The sequence below is a fragment of the Hydractinia symbiolongicarpus genome, chromosome 1 (genome assembly GCF_029227915.1).
Source record: "Hydractinia symbiolongicarpus strain clone_291-10 chromosome 1, HSymV2.1, whole genome shotgun sequence".
Lineage (NCBI taxonomy): Eukaryota > Metazoa > Cnidaria > Hydrozoa > Anthoathecata > Hydractiniidae > Hydractinia > Hydractinia symbiolongicarpus.
The window spans coordinates 6,757,900-6,778,233 of record NC_079875.1 but is presented as its reverse complement, the minus strand read 5'-3'; the positions used below and the strand labels follow the sequence as shown (position 1 = coordinate 6,778,233).

Genomic DNA, 20,334 nt, shown 5'->3' with positions numbered 1-20,334 from the left:
TGAAACTCCTATTACTATAAAAATATTTTAAGCCCACACAATTCTCACTTAAAATGTTGTTCACTCTTTATCGACCAATTGAATCACTTCTTTAACCCAAGTGAACAGTAAACAAAGATCACATTGGTAATATAACTATGTAAAGAATAGAAATAAAGCAAAATAACTATGAACAAGAAAACACCTTAATGGAATTAAACTTTTTTTTTCACAATTTATCTCTAACACACCTCTGTTTGTTGAGTGTGATGAATATTACATGCCATATATTTTTTACATACACTACACTACTACTTTTGCTCACAGCCAGACCTGACAGAACTTCATGGTTGGTTACATAGAATCTAAACGTAAAGTTTACTTTTTTAACCTATGGCTATTTTTTGTAATTTTCTGGGGGCTAGCCACTTTAAATATTTTTTTTTTTTTTTTTGTCGACTTGAACCTTATGTGAGTTAACTCTCATGTTAACAAATGTTTGCAAGAATTTTTTGGGGAACTGATGTTTACAAAATTGATAGAAACTTGTGAAATTCACGAAAATTTATTCCCTTAATGCCCTTAGATTTTCTTGAAGTCACTTTTCATCTTATTTCCTGGACAGTGGTCTTTTATTTATGATTATGAATCTAAATGAAACTAAATAAAACTAACTTGGGGTGAAGGGTCTCCTTAAGAGACAAGAGAGGAGTTGAACGTCCTCCACCATACCTTAGTTTAAAGGGGCGATTGTGGAAGTCCCATGAAATGCCACATAGTGATGGTGTCACTTTAAAAAACACCCAGTCCCGTCTGTGAACGGTTGGCGCTAGGAAGGGCATCAAGCTGTAAAACAATGCTAAAACTCTTTATTAATGGCCGTAAGAATAGTTGATCAGACAAACTGCGTAAACGGGGCTGGAACTCTAAGGAGTGAAGGTGTCGCGCACGGTAGGACAGATGTCAGATGTGAGCATCGTCAGACCGTTACCCAGCTATCACATCACAAGGTAGATAACACTAGGTTGAGGATGGCTAGTGTATATGTTGGTACTCTGAGAGGTAGAGCAGGTGAAGTATTTGAAATGTTAGAACGTAGATCTGTTGATATGTGTTGTGTTCAGGAAGTTAGGTGGAGAGGAGCTTCAGTGAGATTTGTGGAAGGTAGGAGGGCAAGGTATAAGCTTTTTTGGATTGGTAATAGTGATGGATATGGAGGAGTTGGCATATTCATTGCCGAGAAGTGGGTAGAAAAAGTAATAGATGTTATGCGTGTTAATAGTCGTATTATAGTGATAAAGTTTTTGATAGGTAATAGGATTGTCACTTTTCTGTCAGTTTATGCTCCACAGTGTGGACTCAGTGAAGAAGATAAAGATAAGTTTTATGATGAGTTAATAGCACTCACATCAAAGTTTGGAGACACTGAACTTGTCATTGTGGGCGGCGACTTTAATGGTCATGTTGGGAAGTCATCTGAAGGTTATAGAGGTGTGCATGGAGGCTATGGATTTGGGAGCAGAAATAAGGAAGGGGAGAGATTGCTTGAGTTTGGAATGGCAACGGACATGGTGGTTTGCAACACATCATTCAGTAAGAGACAGAGTAGGCTGATAACATATGAGTCAGGTGGTTGTAAGACACAGATAGATTACTTTTTGGTTAGAAAGTCAGACAAGAAAGTGGTGAAGGACGTGAAAGTTATATCGGGGGAAGAGTGTGTTTCCCAGCATAGGTTGCTGGTTTGTGATATTATCTTGAAGAGTGTCAGAGAAGCCAATGGAAAGTACAGGCCCCGTCGAAAAGTCTGGAAGCTGAAGGAAGAGATTGTAGCAAGACAATTTAGTGCAAAAGTTCAGCAGTTAGCCTACAATAGTCAATGTGATAGTGACAATGTTGAAAGTACTTGGACTACTTTGAAGAATTGTCTTCTAGAAGCTTCTGATGATACCTGTGGGTGGACGAAAGGACCAGCTAGACATAGACAGATCTGGTGGTGGAATAATGAGGTTGACCAGTGTATAAAGGAAAAGAGGAAACTTTAGAAAGAGTGGAAGTCAGGTGGTAGTAAAAATATTTACTTAGAAGCTAAGCGTCGGGCTCGTACAGCAGTGTATAAGGCAAAATCAGAAGCAGAGAGAAACAGATTTGCAGATGTGTTAAGAAGGGAAGACCAGCGCAATGAGGTATTCAAGATAGCAAAGCAAATGAAGAAGACTAATCAAGATATTGTAGGTGAGAAGTGTATACGTAATGATGAAGGTGTTTTGGCTAGCACAGAGGAGGAGAAAAGGGTAGCTTGGAAGAATCATTATCAGAGGTTGCTTAACACTGAGTTTGATTGGGACGAGGATAATTTGTCTGATGATGATGTCGTAGAAGGGCCAGCCATGCAGATCAACACAGAATGGGTAGTGGAGGCTATTAGGAAAATGAAGATTGGCAAGGCTGCAGGAGTATCAGGTATTGTTGCAGAGATGGTAAAAGCATCTGGATATATTGGAGTTGAGCTTATTACAAGTCTTGCTAACCAGATTATAAAGGATGGTGCTATTCCGAGTGAGTGGCAGTCGAGTGTAATAGTGAATTGTTTCAAGGGCAAGGGTGATGCATTAGAAAGGGGTAACTATAGAGGTTTGAAGTTGGTTGATCAAGTAATGAAAGTTATTGAAAGAGTGATTGATAAGTTACTTAGAGAAAGAATTGATATAGATAAGATGCAATTTGGTTTTGTTCCAGGGCGTGGCACTACAGATGCAATATTTTTACTCAGACAGCTTCAGGAAAAGTATTTAGGAAAGAGAAAGAATCTCTATTTTGCCTTTGTAGATTTAGAGAAAGCTTTTGATAGAGTGCCACGTAAAGTTATTTGGTGGGCTATGAGAAAATTAGGTGTGGATGAGTGGCTAGTTACGATGGTTCAGTCTATGTACAGCAATGCTAGAAGTCGTGTCAGGATTAACGATTCACTTAGTGATGAATTTAGTGTAAATTTTGGTGTACATCAGGGTTCTGTACTTAGTCCTTTGTTGTTTATTCTAGTCTTAGAAGCGCTGTCGATGGAGTTCAGAACAGGTTGCCCATGGGAGTTATTGTATGCAGATGATTTGGTTCTCATAGCAGAGTTGATGGAAGAATTAGTTGAAAAGTTTGAGAAGTGGAAGAAAGGACTAGAAGAGAAAGGGCTGAAGGTAAACACAGCAAAGTCTAAAGTCATGATAAGTAGCATTGCAGCCAAGTGTGACCTTGTAGTTGGAAAGTGGCCTTGTGGAGTTTGCAGGAAAGGGGTTGGTAGTAACTCAATTTTTTGTCAGTCTTGCAAGCATTGGGTACATAAGAAGTGCAGTAGTATTAGTGGAAGGTTAAGAGCTGGCATACAGTTTGTATGCAAGCGTTGCAAAGGTGAGATTATAGAGAATGAAGTATTTCCAGCTTTAATGATGTACAACAGTGGCTCGTTAGAGATAGTTAAGAACTTCTGTTACTTAGGTGATATGTTGGGCAGTGAAGGGGGTGTTGGAAGAAGTGTTACTTGCAGGATAGGTTCTGCTTGGAAAAAGTTTATAGAGTTACTTCCTTTATTGACTAGCAGAGTCCTGTCAATTGAGGTAAAAGGTAGGTTGTATGAGGCCTGTGTAAGAAGTGTTATGTTGTACGGTAGTGAGACATGGGCAGTGAAGCAGGAAGATCTTGACCGTTTAGAAAGGAATGATATGAGAATGGTTAGGTGGATGTGTAATGCCAGTCTGAGAGACAGAAAGAGTTCAGATGAGCTAAGAAGCAGGCTAAGTCTCTGTAGAATTAAAGATGTTATCCAGATAAGAAGATTGAATTGGCTGGGGCACTTGGAAAGAATGGAGGAGGATAATTGGGTAAGAAAGTGTAGAGACTTGATAGTTCCTGGGGCAAAGCCCAGAGGCAGACCGAGAAAGACTTGGCAGGAGGTTATAAGGACAGACTTGATAGAGAGGAAGTTGAGTTTAGATCTAACACAGTCTAGATCAGATTGGAAGAGGGTCATTAATATACCCCGTCCAACCCATGCTAGCATGGAAAACGGACGTTAAGCCGAGAATGATGATGATGATGATGATGATTTAATAATCTTTAATGACAATAAGTTTTCCATGTCGACAATGAATCAATAAATCATGAAATTAGCACTTGCATTTAGTTAGACATGATTAAAGTACCGGAGCTGTGATCTTTAGCAACTGGTTAGGCTGGAAATTTCGAAAGTTAACCAAAATGTGACTCAAAATCTTATCCAACAAGCTATTTACTAAACCAGGGTGTAATCCAGAAATGTAAAATAAAGGTTGATACATCCCAAATTATTCCTTCACAACGGGCATTAAACGGGCTATATGTCCCATATTTTGTAGTGAATATAATTAGCTCCTCTAATAAATTGAGAAATTTGAGATAAATTTCAATAGGGAAATAATTGTTTAACAGCTACTGAGAACCCTTAATTATACCCTGAAATAGAATCTTTTAAAATTAATCAAATGTTTAATTGAGTGAGTTATAGTACTCCAAGATAATATTTTAAAAATCAATCCTGATGCTATTAACCCTAATTCCCAAGTTTTAGTCTTAATTCCAATTATATTTGATATTTTATAGTTGTCCCAAAAACTGTTGTAGCTTCCCGATGGAGCAGTGGTGGTGTAAAGGAATCTGATGAAGCATTTGACGCAAGATGGGAGGCATATTTTAACAGGTGTGTTCTATGAATGTGGTGTAACTATTAGCTTTTTTAGTAGTATTTTGAAAGTTCAACCTTGGTAAATAATTGTTTACATTGTATAGTATGAAAATAACTCATATTTGAGTTTTAAAGAGTTAAAAAATGGTGTATTGAATATATATATATATATATATATATATATATATATATATATATATATATATATATATATATATATATATATTGAATATTTTTTAAAAATCTGAAATATGCACCATTTATGTTCCACACACATAGCACATTTATACACTCCAAACTATCATAAAAACTGCAAATATAGAAAAGTTGGTTTAAATCTCTAACAATACATGCAATCAATCTCTAACAATCAGTAACAATACTTGCTTTCTGTGAAGCGAAGATGGTAGCTGCAAGTAGTGACAGACTAATTTCTGTGAGTTTACCACAAGCTTGCGGCTAGTTTCATAAATTGTTAAAAATATTTTAGAGCTGAAATTGATGGATGGGAGTTGCGTCGAGGTATGAATGAGTTGTATGGTCACGATCTGGTTCCTGAACCGAAAATTATTATTTCAGCGTTAAATGCTTGTAGAAGGTATTCTGTTGTTTAATTTTTTTTACGTGGTACTTTTTCTGTTTTCATATCACTTTAATTATTTGTTTTTTGGGACCTTACTTACTGAGGCTTTCCATGAATTGCGTCCTGGATTTTCACTAAGGATTGTCGTTGAGGAACGAGTTTCAAATGTTCTTACGCTAAAAATTAATTCTGGGGTAATCAATAGGTGTGTTTTTGCAGTTGATTTAATAAAAGCAGCTTTGTGATAAGTAACATAGACATATACATTAATAAACTATAGTTGTGTAAAACAATTGCTTTTTATCCCTTGACATCGTGTTTATTTGACTTGTTTGAAGGACTACTAACGATTTTTAACAAGTTAGGCTTAAATTTTCCGTTATAGTGTGAATATGAAATTGTAAATTTTAACCTTTGTGAAAACATTCTCCTTAAAAAGTCAAAAATATTTTTTTTTTAAATTTTTTTTGTTATTCGCCTTTTTTTTCCAAAGTTTGGCGCACAAGATAAGCTCGTTCGATGCAATTGTTAATTATAAAGTGTACTGAAATACGGAAAATCGCACATTTCATAAGTTGAAAATGGCGTTTCATTTTTAGACTTAATGATTTTCCCATGACTGTTCGTATCTTTGAAATGGTTAAAGACAAATCATGTGGCGATAAAGAAATCTATAATTATATCTTGCAACAATGTAAAGGAACTATGGACGAGTTGGGTCTTAACTCGCCTGAAGAATTAGGACTGGCCTAAAAGGTAAACAAACTGATTTATCTTTTCTTTTCATGCAACACTATAAAGAGAATTCAGCTTTAACTTAACAAAAATAACTGGAGATTGGGCGAGGTTTTTTCAGATACTATCTAAAACGATGAGTATAACTACAATGTCATGTTTTGTGTTAAGTATCAAGTAAAGTTTCTCCATTTATTTTTTAGCATCAAAGAGTGTGCATTGATTTGTTTTGTTAATCGCCATTGTGTATATGCTGAAATATAATGTACTTGTAGAACACTTCGTTGTCTTATTTGTCCTTCTAATATTTTTGAGCGTGTTCGTATCTGTTTAATAATTCTGCACGTACCGTCCTCTACTAAGAAACGCCTGGGGTCGATCAACAATTTAAGAGGAGCGGTTTTAGAAGAAAGAAGCTTATTAAAAAGTTTGATTTTTTTGTCGGGCAAAATGAAAGCAGCGTTTGTTCGTACATTAGTAGTAAAGTTTTTTCTGTCAAAAAAAACAACAAAGCAGCGTTTGTTCGTACATTAGTAGTAAAGTTTTTTCTGTCAAAAAAAAAACAAAAAAAAACACTAGATCTCCATTACTGTCTTTATCGATAATAACGGTTGGGTCTTCTTCGATTATCGGAGTCTGAGATGTGAAAAGAGTCTAGCGAGCTTGTTGTTAGCATCCTTAGTCTGTTCTAGGTTTCTTTCAAGCAGCGCTGAGAACGTTCTAGACCCGTCAGGGGGTGTCTGTTAGGAGAAACACGGATAACGCTTTATCTAAAGTTGAATCTGTGAAATGTTGCGCCGTGGACTGATTTTAATTGGTGTGAATACTGTATACTCACAACAGAAACTGTGCTTTTAAACGCTAAATTTTAATTAGGGAAAACCAGTCCACAACGAGAAACAAAAGCAAAAGTTAATGTTGTATTAGGTGTTAAAAAAATCGCGAGCTCGGAAATCAACAATTTTGAATATAAAGATATGTAGGAGTTGTTCCTACAAAACAATAACAGCGAGATATAATGGTGCGTTCAAGCGCAAGCGCATTCGCACGCACACGACATCATTGCAAATGGGAAATTCCCCAAATCCTGAATTCCCGGAAATCACCCCTCCCGGAAATTCCGAGAAATTCCAAGACATGCGCAGTAACACGTGACCCAGCCCACGGAAACCGACAAAACCCAGCGAGATCGCAATCGAGTAGGGAAAATTCCTATTCAAAATCACGACCGCGAAAAAATGTGCTAACTGGGGTTTGTTCCCCTACGAGAAAGATGGAGCGGTTTTAAAATATTCCGGAATATTTCAAGACGCAAGAAATGTGTACTAGGGCGGTTCACACATATCCCCGGCTACTCACGTTTGTTCCAGACCATTTCAAGACGCACGAAATGTGTACTAGGGCGGTTTTAAGAGTAACCCCGGCTGCTCGAGTATGTTCCAGACTATTTCAAGACGCAAGAAATGTGTACTAAGGCGGTTCAAGAGTATCCCCGGCTGTGTAGTATTAGCACTGATCCTCGAATGCTCGAGGCCTATCGTCAGTGGAGGGTGGAGAAGGCTAGAATTAAAGAGGAACTGCTTCCGATGGCCTGGCATCCCGACAAAGGCGTGGAAAAGGAAGACCTCGAGCTCTTGTGGAGTAAAAAAACGATGAAGGTACACTGCGACGAATGTGAACGTATCCTCGACACCTACGACAGGTGTAGTTGTGGCCGTAGGTTATTGATAAGGTGCAGAATGCTCTGCTGGTCCTACTACCAGGATTATATCACGCATAATGGAAGTAGTTGCGATTACGCAACGACATAGAAAAACTCTGGTTGAGGTTTTGTCTCTACAATAAAGAGGGTGTTGATTAAGACTGACTGTAAAAAAAAAAGATTTTTACACCAAGTCGAGACCGCTAAAAATCGAAGATGTGAACATTGAAAACCTTGTGCTGAGCGACTCTATCCCAGCAAACAAGGGCAAGGATAAGCGCTTCGTGATTAGCTATTGGGACCAAGACGGCAACCTAGGACCGTTATTGATAAAGACCCCTGAAAAGATCCACTCCAAGGGTGTCTCTCAATACAGCAAAGGCTTCGCGCTAACTATGTCATTCGATCTGGCCACCTATCCTGAGTGGCTAGAAAACTACGAGGGGATCTTGAACAAGGTGAGTCAGTTGGAGGGGATTTGGTTCACCGACACCAGCGTGAAAAAGGGCAGTACCTCAGCAGCAAGCTGAAGGAGTGGGATGGCGAGATCAGAACTAATTTCCATTCCAAAAAACTACCACAGGAAAGCTGTGAGTGTACAGCTATCATCAAAATAGGAAGTGTTTATAAGCAAGGGCGTAATTACTATATCCAGGTCTATCTGAAAGAGTGTATATACAAAGAGGTTAAAAGGTATCGCGTTCGCCACCTTATCGACTCCGATGAGGACCTCGAGGACGAGAGCAGCAGCAATATCCACTGAGCCCGCAGGCTTTGTATGGTTGTCTTCAACCATACAACAAACATGAAGGTTCCCGCACTGAAAAAAGAATCGAAAGCACTGAAGATTCCTCGTTATTCAACAATGAACAAGGCCCCCTCTTAAGGCGATCCGCAAGGCTAAGTACAAGGACGTCGCAATACAAATGGACGGCCTCTATTGCCACGCATGTACCAAAATTGCGTGGCGGAAAAACCTCGAACAATACCTTAACCAGCTCGCTGAAAAGCAGCGACGTGTCGTATGGCCTTATCATCGACCAAGACACGAGAGAAGTACTCGAGATTGTGATCTAGTGTATTGTTCAACACACTAGAATCGAAGAAGCTCCTCTAAGTAGCGATGACATAGTTTGCAGATTGAAGTTTTTTCAACAGTTCATCCTTCGCCTCCTCACGCCCTTTCGCGACCAGCTACTGTCACTCCCGTTCATTGATCGAGTCCGCGATCTTTTTCGTTCGTTGTCGGGCTTGCTCCTTCAGCACCAGGTATTTTTGTTTTTCCTGCATGATTAGGCTGAACTCATAGTCGCTAATGCCTCCATTCTCCACGGCTCTCGAGATCAAGTCAACGATAGAGTTGAGCTTGGTCTCCGCCAGTAGTCTTATCCCCTCATGCTTTTTGCTCTTCGCACCCAGCCTCTTCCCGGCGTTCCGTAGACTTGCTTGGCCTAACCCTACGGCGATAGTGATCATACCCGTGGCTATGCACAGTGGGGCTCCCAGGCCCGAAGCCAACGCCCCTATACCAACACCTGAGGTGATAATGTTAATGCTTAACAATCTGTGGTCGCAGAACCTCACCCACGTACCATGCATCTTGAACTTTAGTACTCCCCAGGCGCTTAACTGTTTGGTGGGAAGCACGGCCAAGATCTTAGATTTGCTACCATTCAGTAGGCATCTTTCCTCATCGAGCAGCGGGCAAACGAGTCTCAGCCGCTGGTAGGCGTCACTCTTGTAGAAGCTGTCATAGTCGCTCTTTGCGTAGAACTTCTTGCGGGGATCGAAGGGTAGGCCCAAGAGCTTGTATAGTGGTTCAAACATGACGAGCGTGTACCCTTTATTGACACGGAGTCTACAGAGTCCGTTCTTCAGCAGGAACAGCTGGATCTTACCCTGCGCTTGACTGTTGACGATAGTCGCCAGATCCTCGATCTTGTAGAGGCCGTTCATACTCGATCCTTTGGAGCACATCCGTGGTTCCTTCCCTACGGATGGTAAACTCGTTGTCGTGTCGTATGCTGAGAGGCGTTAGAGCGATCCTCGTGTCCTGGCCTACGTAGTCCTCGAATATCGTAGGTTTCTCGATTTCAGCGTTGCTCATGGTGTCTACATGATTCCCAGTGACATGAGCCTTCACATAGGGAATGTCGTGAATTTCACGAACAAGATACTCATCAGCAAGGACTATTTCTTCATCGGTGTTAACCCGAAGATTAACGCTAAGCAAGAGGGAGTGTTTTCAAAACACGCCCCTGGAAAGGCTAGCGAGTCGACGAATCCAGAGGGAGGCGAGGTAGCAAGACAAGAAGCTGTGGGACAGAAGGGGGAGAGTGGCACCCTCTCCCTTGGAAGGGTACGTCGGACGCATGTCCCTGGGAAGGTAAGCATGATGATTGCCTTGCTGCTCAGCATGATGATACCAAGGCTACCTTGATTAGAGCAGGGGTAGGGCTAATCCTCGCCTACATCTGGCTGAAGAAATAGGTCTAGTGTGTTTTGTCAACATACTAGAGACTTCGCCACAGCTAGCCTCATCGTCTACAATGGTTGCTTCCTCTCCTCCCAACATAGGCCACAAATATACCCACGCCAGCAGCGATTGCCATGTATAGATGCTTAGCCGCGTATTCCAAGATAGTTGACGCCACCCTTAGAAGGAAGGAGGCTACTGCGCCGATAATCCCGGGTAATGCAGCACCTGCCTCTCCTGCCAGATATTTAAGGAACCTACTAAGCCTTTCAAGCTGCTTTTCCACAAAACCTTTTTCACTGACGCCCGCGGCATTTCCTCCTGCACCGGCCGCGGCAGAACCCCCTGTAACGGTAAGTACAATGGTGGAAACCAGTAGACCTATAGCAGAGACAATACTAGCTTTAGTAAAACCTTGCTCATTGAAGAGAATCTTGGGCTTTTCAAGCAGGGATGTGTCATCCTCGAAGATTTTCAATAGAGTATCCCTGATGTGTCTCAGCTTACTGTAAATATTACGCTTGAGCTCTTTCACCCTTTCCTGTAAGGCATCTCTTTCCTCCTTCATCCCCTTAATGCCTTTCTCAAGCTTTTCTATGGTTTCTTTAGCACTTTCGGAAATCTCACCCTCGACATCTTCCTGATCCTTGATCCGTTTCAGACTGTCTTCCACATCCCTAATCTTTTTGTCATATGAAGTTATCTTATGTTCTAAGCTTTTAATGTTAATTCGCGTTGGGTGAATTTAGTGAATGAAGTTTCATCTGTAATGGTTCCCACATTGTGTACAACCCTCCTGATATTATCTATAGTCTCCATTTGAATGATCTCGCCAGGGTCCTCCCCACCCTCATTAACAATAACATCAACCTCTAGCGCGAATTTCCGGACCGCTTCCATTTTGTTGGGGGTAGTGACATAGCTAGTGAAGACCATATCTCGAATATCTTGAGCTGTAAGTCCATTTTGTCTTAGTGTATTTAATTCTAGGAACCCGACCCCCTTTTCTTTCGTAACCCTTATACCTCTGAAAAAAAGCTGTTCCCCTTTACGTTTGAAGCTACTATTGGTTACATTTATATCTATCCGGGTTTCATGCAGAGGTCCCAGGTTTCAGTTATTATTAAGGTGTATGTATAAATTACTTTTCTCTTTTTCGAGTTTAGTTTTCATCATTCTATCACGTGCACCTCCCTGCTGCTGAGCCGGCTGCTCTTTAGGTGAAGGAGTGCTTGGTCCTGGAATATCCTCGGGTCGATGGATCTCGCTCTCGCTACTGAACTCCTCGGGCTTGTCTGGAATGTTCTCCTCTTGTGTAAAGTCGTCGTCGTATGTTGGGTTAATCGGCATTTATTAAACGAAAACCCCCGCTATAATAAACATGATTTTTGGAACTAAGCTAGATCCACACAAGGAGATCAAGACTATCCTGGCAATGAAAGGAAAGAAGCAGCGTGTCAAAGTCTCGCATATCCCCAGTACGATCAACCAGAACGAGGACCTCTATGTCGACGTACCAAACATGGACCGCGACGCCGTAATTTTTCCCGGCTCTCTCAAACTCCTATACGACCTTGAACTTACGGGCACCAACACCAAGCGCGCGATCGTCTCGAATATCGGCAAGGCCCTGGTACAGAATCTTCAGATCTCGTTGAACGGCCACGAGGTACAAAACATCAGTGATTACAACATACTCGTGTACCGGGATCTCTGGCTGCCCAAGTTTGATCGCGAGAACAACCTAATTTTAGAAGGTATTAACCCCAACAACGGTACCATCAGAGCTCTGCAAGTCAAAGCCAGCGACCATGTAGGCAATTATGAAGAAAAGACGATAGTCTCAGCGTGCGGAAATACCTTTTGCATCCCGCTGCGGAAGATGTTTGAGTTGACACAAGACCTGCCCTTCTACCAGGCAGGGCTATATGAAAGACTGCAGTTCGTACTACATTTCGCACAGCACAGCGACGTGATTAAAGACGCAGGCACGGCAGCTTCGAGTCTACCCCAGCAAAGCCAACTGATTCTGCTTACAAAATAACCAACATCGCGCTCGAATTCGACAAGGTGAACCACGGGGGCTTAGCTGTGCCATGATGTCGAGGTATGCGAGACTCGCCTTGCCCTATGAGAGGATACTCCGCTCCAAGGTGGTAACCATGAAGAAGGCTGACACCTCCTACAACTTGCAAATCGACACTCCCGCCAAAAGTCTCAAAGGTGTCCTTCTACTGTTCGTAGACACCAGCAAAGTCAAAAGTTACGCTGGTGCAAACGAGGTGTTCTACAACCCCAAGATTGAAAAGATCTCGATCACTGTCGAGGGGGAGCCTAATGAGCTCTACTCGTACGCGATGCTCCCCAAAGATCACCTAGAGCAAATCGTAAACTTATTCGGGGATGCACATAGCGAAGTGACGATCGGGCTGTTCTTCACAAAAAGATACGCCCTGTTTTTCGACTTTGGTGCATCACCCGATCACAGCCTGCACGGTAGTGGGAGACCTCTACAGAGATTATCGGACGGTATCATGCTGCTCATGAGCAAGAAGGCTGACGGAACTGGAGATATACGCTGCTATGTATACTTGCTCCAGGATGCACAGTTGAACATCCTCGATGGGAGCTTTCACTCTGTGGAATACTGAAATAAACATGGCAACTATAGGTGTTCTCGTAGCTGGTGCAGCTATCAATGCGTTAGCATTCAGCGGCTCCAACCTTCTGTGGAGTGAACTCAGCGGGCACGGTAAAGAGGAACGAAAGAGACACGATAAAGCGATCGAACAATTACAAGCAGCTCAGATCCAGTGGATGAGAGATCGGCAAGCGAAAATTGATTGGTACAACCATCAACGAGAGCTTAAAAGACAAGCTGGCGAAAGTTTGAAAGAGCTCGATGAAGGCATGAGAGAGTACTATAGCGCCACGATCGAAAAGCTCCGAAATTCTCCGATTTCTACATACCCTCGAAGCAACAACAGGACGGTGAATTGACGTTTATCGTAGGATCCCTAGCCTTCCTCGGTCTTGCAGCGTACAGGTATATGTAGAGAACGTTTTTGACATCTAATAAACAAGTCAAAAGTAAAGCATATCGTTACGGCTGAAGAGGCCGAAAAGCTAAGCCAAATTTACTATACCACGGAACATCTCTGGATTGGTCGCAAGGCGGTCCAACTACTCGCTGCAGAAGCTGTTCTATCCCAGAAGAAATTCGTACACTGGCTCTCTCGTCAACTGCTCTGGCTCCGACATATTCGAGGGCCCAAGCGCATCAATTATCCACGAAATGCATCAGTTTGACTTGCTCTATATGCCTCATGACAAAGTCTATGGCAGTACCTACAAGTATATACTCACGGGCGTCGATGTAGCTTCGAGGTACAAAGTAGCTAGGCCATTGCGCACCAAGAAAGCCAGCGAAGTTGCAGACATGATCAGGGATATATACAAAGCGGGATCGTTACGATACCCTAGGTTGTTCCAGTGTGGCTCCGAGTTCAAGTCTGCCTTGAGCAAGCTGCTAGAGAGCAAGGGCGTTGAATTAAAGCGGACAGCTACCAAGTACCACCACACTTTCACGACTTTTGTCGAGTCCTACAACAAGGTGCTCGCGGAGAGGCTCTTCAAGCCTCAGGATGCGCAAGAGTTGGTTTCTGTGGAGACTAGTACCACTTGGGTGAAGCACTTTTACACTATCGTCAAGGGGTTGAACAATACCGAGACTGCTATGATCGGCATGAAGCCCTCGAAAGCAATCAAGCTCCAGAAAGTCCCGCTTACGAAACGCGAAGAATATCCCGAGGAAAAGCCTCTACCCGATGACAGCCTCTATCTTTACCTGTTGCAACCTGGAGAAGAGCATGGTGATCAAAAAAGACGCGCGACTGATGCTTTGTGGAGCAAGAAAACGTATAGACTCGATCGTATCGTGACAGGTAGTCGGTTGTTGTACTATCTAGCAGATGGGTCGATCGAAGCTTTGTGTCAGAGGAACTCATGCTAGTACCAGAGAATGTTGAAGTACCTCCGGAGCATTGTTTACAATGATAAATTTCCGAAAACCATTTCACTGGTTCCCCCGGTACGGGAACCGCTCAGTTGGCATTGTATAAGCGTAGTTAATATGAACCTGTGGTTCATATTAATACCTACCTAAACAACAAAAAGTCTTAATCATTCCCAGAGCCATCGTCGTCGGAGTCATCATCAATCGGAGGAGGGCGCGTATAATTATAAGGATGGAGGGTATAGAATGGGTAGCCATAGACGATCCCCTTGATAACATTTGGCTCGCTATCAAGGTCGATGATGTCAACCAGACGTCTATCTTCTATCGGAAAGCCAAGTATGTCGCCAATTTTTGTGATGTCGGCCAAATCCGATAGTTTCAGGTCCTAATTCTTGATAGCTTCGTAGCAGAGCATGCCCCACTTGTTCACCTCGGCGGAAACAATATGCAGACCCAGGTCTTCAATATCAGCCTGGAGCCCTTTATCTTGCTCCTCACATGTCGTCATAATCTGGATATCCAAACCCCTCGTAGTATGGCCCATTTCTAAATCTAAAATTTTCCAAACCTTGTGAACAATAACCGGTAGTTGATCCTGCCTTGATGCAGCATCTCAGCATGGGCATCCGAATATCGTAAATGCTTCTAAGATGTCGGCTCTGCACGTAGGCTTCCATCTTTTTGACATTTAACTACCTTTTAACATACGGTTAAAGGGGTCAAGCACGCGTGTTTTTGTGACTCGGCAAGAGCAACAAAACTGTGACTTAGTCCTCTAGTGCTGGGACACCTAGGTCGTACAAGTCGTCTCGACCTAGGTCAATAAGCCTGAAGTGACACCTACACAGCTCCACGTGTCCTTCCTCTTCGAATAGGTTAAATGCGTGTATGCCGTTGGGATTGTCGATGACGACAATCTCCTCGGCTTTTGGGTAGTTCTCCTTGAACCAACCCCTTATGCTGGGGATATCTTGTCCTTGAACACGTGCGCAATAGTACGGAAGATAATAGTACTCGTCATCGTCCTGTGTGGTATGCTTGCGATAAATTATGATCACATTGTATTTCCTAAGATCCTGTGCGCGCAGCACGAACCCTCCTCGAAGCGTCGCAATTTCCCGGGACTCACCCTCTTGCAGCGCGATGGTCGCGTTTTGTAATTTTTCGACACAAGACATTTTATCTTGCAGTTTTTGGTTTTGTGTGTCGTATTGGGTGGTCGCTCAAGCCAAAATTTGTACAAGCAAGTGTGCTCGTTGATCATGTTTGTTTCTTCATCGATCATCCTCATGTCCACACAAACAACTGCTTCTTCTGTCGGCCACAGTGGCAGACACAAACCTTGCAGGCACTTATTTCGGCTTTGGTACGATAGATGCGGGTATCCACCCTTTTTATACGGCCATCTCTCTACTAGCCCGTCCGGCTGAGAAGTAGGCAACCATCTTGAGAACATCGCTAGTGTCCATTTTGGTGCTGGGGCTCGTAATCCCGAGGAATTCGCGCCCTCCCAAGGCGTATGCGAAAGTGAAGCCCAGGTCCACGTCAGTTTCATATAGCATGTTGATTATCTCCTTCTCTTTGGAATCACGTTTGAGCTCATGTTTTATTAGAGGTTTTTTCATCTTGAAAATGTCGATATCGGGCTGGGGATAGGCATGCTCTTGCTTTTTCATGTATGAGCGTTGGTCTGGGGTTTCAGCAGGCGGGTGCTTGGTTGCACCCTTACGTGGGAAAATGTAATAGTCTACCACGCAAGCCGCGAGTACTACAACAAGGCCTCCGCCAAGGTATACGCTGTTAGGAACCTGTGAAGTATCTTTGTCAGATTCCTGACCCTCTTGTGAAGTACCCGCGACCACGTTCTTCCGCAAGTCGGCCTTTTTATTTTTGTTCCATTCGGCAAGTCTCTTGCCAGAAGCAACGCGACCTGGGTGCTTCTTCTTGGTTATGACTTAGTAGTATTAAATTCCTCGCTCAATTCTTGTACGTCGTGAAACGTACAAAAATCACTCTAAGAGGCCTTGATCTTCAAGGAATACAAATTGGGCGCTGGATGGCCTTCAAACCGTTTCTGCCAGTGTATCTTATCGCATTCATCTAAAAGTAGAGTCATCACTAAATTAGATGCTTGAGGCGGAAAGCGATCTGCTGCCGGCATCAAAATTTCTGGATTGCGTGCGAAGTCTCCGTAAACGCTACACAAACCTGTATACCGTGGTGCTCTTCTGCACATTACCTCGTTGTTTGCTCTATCAATTATTTCATGATTGCCCATGTGTATCTTTGACAGACTGTTTCCCATCCTTTTCTCCCCATCATCCTCCTCCGAACCCTACTTGGACACCTTCAACTAAGCGTGATTTATGGTGTGGGCTGCCACTAACAGATGTGCCAAAAGCTTTCCGAAAGCTAAGTACACAAGGATACCCAAGTCAGCCATACAGTCCCTGATAATGGGGTCGTCTTCGAGGTCTTGGCGGAGCCCCTTAGCACTATTGAGCTGCACCACGTTGCTGACAGCTTTGTTATACATGCTAATGGCGTGACAGGAGAGTGCCTTGGCCGTCTTCTCGCCCTTCTCTTGGAGCTCACGTTGAACGTACTCAGAGTGCACCTTGTCGATAACCTCGTCCCTTGCTTTGTCAATATAGGCTTCTGTGTACTTTTTCGGCAGAAGATGCTGTTTACCTTGGTGTATTGTATTTTTTAGGGTCTGGCGCTCGTCAAGGGGATTTTTACGATGGTCGCGGGCATCTACTGGTGTGTCTACTTCATCAAAAACAGCTGCAATATCACTCATTTTTATTAGAAGCTTTTTATACCTAAAAAAGCAGAGCACGATCAGAGCGTACGGCAGGAGTGCAGCAATCAGTAACACAACGTCCATATATTGACCCGCAAAGGTATAGCCGCACTACGCCTTTGACAACTACTGCTTACGCTATGTACCCTCTAGCAAACGTCTTGATCCCATCTTCCGCGATGATCCGCTTGTCATCGTCTCTGTTCAGTGCTATTTTGCTTTTGTTGACCGTATAGATCTCGTGCTTCTTATGCTCAAATAGGACCTGCTCTCTATACATCGTTTAGCCACCGAACAAGCACTCCTTATAGTCCTCGAAGCTTATATCCTCTGACATCACGCACTTCTTAGTGCCTTTGCAGCGCTTGTCCTCACCCTCATCCAGCTTGCGATAGGCGTACATCTTCGCCCGAAGGGCGATAAACTCGGTCATGATCTTGCCGTCAAGCTCTTTTTTCATCATTCCAATGACTTTCTTGTTCTTCCCCAGAGGTAGCAGCCTTTGTTCAACATACCCGCTAGTATCAAACCTTACCTCTACATCTCCCGCGATATCCTTATAGAAGTCTTGAGTCTTGAGCTCATACACCAGGGAGTCGGTGTCCATATAGCACAGCTGGGCTCTCTCTCCGTACTTCGGCTTCATGTAGTCGTAGTGGAACTCATATATCGCGAGCTTGCTCATGTCCATTATGGCTTGCCCAAGATACACGGGCTTGTTCACGGTGATCGCGAGTTTTCCCATCTCCACGCCGATCAAGTTCTCGTTGAACTGTACACTATCTTTGAAGTTGGGTTTTTAGACGTACTTCTTGTACTGTTGCTCATCGGTAATCAGCTTCGTGTCTCGGTGATTCCGTAAATTCTCTATGGTTTTGCCGAACACACTGTTGTTCATCAACTTGAAAAAGTCCTGCTCGGACTTGGTCTTCGCTTTGGTGCGGAGCTGGGTATTCTTGTCTATATACGGCTTTAACCACGCCTCTTGTTCAAACTCGATTGCGCGGTGTACTTTCGTCAACACCAAGCCATGCTTCAGCGCCTGGTTCAAGGTTCTGATATGCACCACATACCTTTGCTTGTTATAAAAGTTAGGTACTAACGTTCCCAATCGTCATAGTATCTGGAAGGAAGGGCAAGTCGTTATGGGTCTTGTGCAAAGCCTGCGGATACTCAACGTCAACTTCGAGGATGTATCCCTTGTTGTCTTTCTCCACCAATTTCTCAATGAACTCAGGTGTGAACTTCTCAGGGTCCTTGATCCATTTAAAGCCTTTCGTTGGAAGCTTCTGAACCATTGGCAATCCGTATAAATTGTTGGCATCTAGATATTAAAGGAAAGTGCTGGTTTCGTCGGGCTTGTAGTCCGGCATATATTGGTTATTAGCCTTGGCGTAGCACTTCCCTCCTCATAAACCCTTTTTGAACATCAAGAGCATGTCGATGTTTGTCAGGAGCTCTAGCTTAACTTTGGTTTCTTTGAGGGCCGCCCTCCAAACTAAACCAGGAGCGGTGTAGAAGTGTGCAGGATCCAACCCATAGTGTTCTTGGCAGGTATCGCGGAATGTTTCAAACACATCAGCTAGCATCAGAACATCGGTGTTCAAGTACACGTTGTGGTAAACACCAAGAGTCACACCACCAGTTGCGTTCCATACCTTTTGTGCATGCATATACTCCTCATCGCTAATACCCTTCATGTTCAATTTACTGTAGAATGCTTCTTTGAAATCTTTCCCAGCTATCAACGTACTCAAAGGGGTACACACATTTCCGCCGCATGAGCTTGAATAGCTCATCATTATCTTCAACGCTGCGTCTGAGATGTTTACATTGTTAATCTGTTAAGCTACGTGCTAATGCATCTAGGCTAAATCCCATGAAGCGGTAGCTGTCGATAAACCGTAGCTCCACCATTTTCTCGACAGGTTTTCCATTCTTACCACTCAGACCTGCCAGCGTGACTGGGATTGATACACTGAAAGAGATGTACTTCTCTTTGTTCTCAGCAATAACCCTGATATTATCTTTGTTGAATTTACGCCGGAGTTCTCTGATGAACAAGTGCGCGTCGTATCCACTTAAATTGTGAAAGGCTATCGGCACAAAGCTCGGGATCTTGTACTTCAAGTTGCAGAGATCGTGCGCTGCACCTCGATACAACCCCGTATAGTGGCAGTGGTCTCTGACTTTGCGGTTCTCGGGGTCACCAAACGATTTCATGCAGATGTGACAGCTTTCCGCCGCTTCGTGCTCTCTCTTCAACACGTCCGTCAACTCTGTCATAGGTTGTTGTGGATAGAGCCCATACAGCCGCTTTACCTCTTTCTCCAATGTGTCCACAAACTTCTTCACGCAGTCCTTCCCGTGGTAAAGCCTCAGCGGATCGGGTACATCCCCGTATTCAAACGTGTTATATAAGCACCAGCTACATGGTCCGTGATATGCGTCCGCATAGAGCATAAAGAGTACCTTGAACTGGCATTTACCATCCTGGTATTGCAACCATTTTTCCTTCTCGGTAGGCATCTTGACATTTACCTGGCCGTGACTCGCGCAATAGTCGTAGTGATTGTCTCTTGCTGACTCTGTGCGAAAAGAGTTCAAGCAATTCACGCAGAGTGGTAGCTCCCATTATGCTTCGCATTCAAGGACCCTAGCAGTCTGGATAGGGATTTCACCGCTGTGTAGTGCCTGCTCTCACCATCGGTAATCATCGATATAGATAGTCTTCTCCGAGACGAAGAGCACGTTAACCGCAACCTCGGGGTTTTGCTCTTCGAACTTACCGATCTTGTTGAGGGCTACTGGAAACTCGAGTCCCTCCCAGTTATACTGGTCTACAAAGGGTCGCAACTCGCTAATGCGCTGCGGATCTTTTGCAATCTCTTCATGATGAAGCGCTGCGATCAGGACCTACTTGAAACACTCTTCATCCTTGTTCTTTGGATTAATCACAGCCTTTTTCAAACCAATCCAATTATGAAGCTCTATGCACGAAGGCCGAGCGTCAGCTGGAGCTTGTGAAAGTCGATGTCCAGGTGCATAATGTGGTCAATAGTAAACCCGGACTTTGGTAACGTGGGGTGCTCCACTTGTGTCTTGAGGTGTGCGAAGATAGCCTGTAGCAGTTTTTCGATGTTGTTGCCTTGAAACACTTCTACCATCTTGCTATTGAATGTCTTTTCAACTTTCACTTCGTGAGTAGCTCTGGCATCATCCTCATCGTCCAGCGCTAGCACAGCCATCTCCTACTTTTTCCACATCACCCATAGATGCAGTTGAATTTTAGCGGCATTTAACGTACCTACCTGCTCTTAAATA

At 43.3% G+C, this 20,334-nt stretch overlaps 1 protein-coding gene across 1 annotated transcript; it reads left to right on the top strand.

Moving 5' to 3' along the window:
- Positions 1–325: 325 nt before the first annotated feature.
- On the top strand, positions 326–6,026 carry LOC130645167 (cytochrome c oxidase subunit 5A, mitochondrial-like). Its single transcript, XM_057451099.1, has 5 exons — positions 326–350; positions 4,609–4,705; positions 5,181–5,288; positions 5,413–5,478; positions 5,873–6,026. Exons 1-5 carry the CDS (start codon positions 326–328, stop codon positions 6,024–6,026), a joined length of 450 nt encoding a protein of 149 aa, XP_057307082.1.
- Positions 6,027–20,334: the final 14,308 nt, after the last annotated feature.

Excerpts from the sequence above, each read along its gene's own strand:
- LOC130645167 (XM_057451099.1), top strand. The coding sequence starts at position 326 with ATGGTTGGTTACATAGAATCTAAAC. Across the intron at positions 351-4,608 it reads TGGTTACATAGAATCTAAAC|TTGTCCCAAAAACTGTTGTA; the intron begins GTAAAGTTTACT and ends GATATTTTATAG. Across the intron at positions 5,479-5,872 it reads AATTCTGGGGTAATCAATAG|ACTTAATGATTTTCCCATGA; the intron begins GTGTGTTTTTGC and ends TTTCATTTTTAG.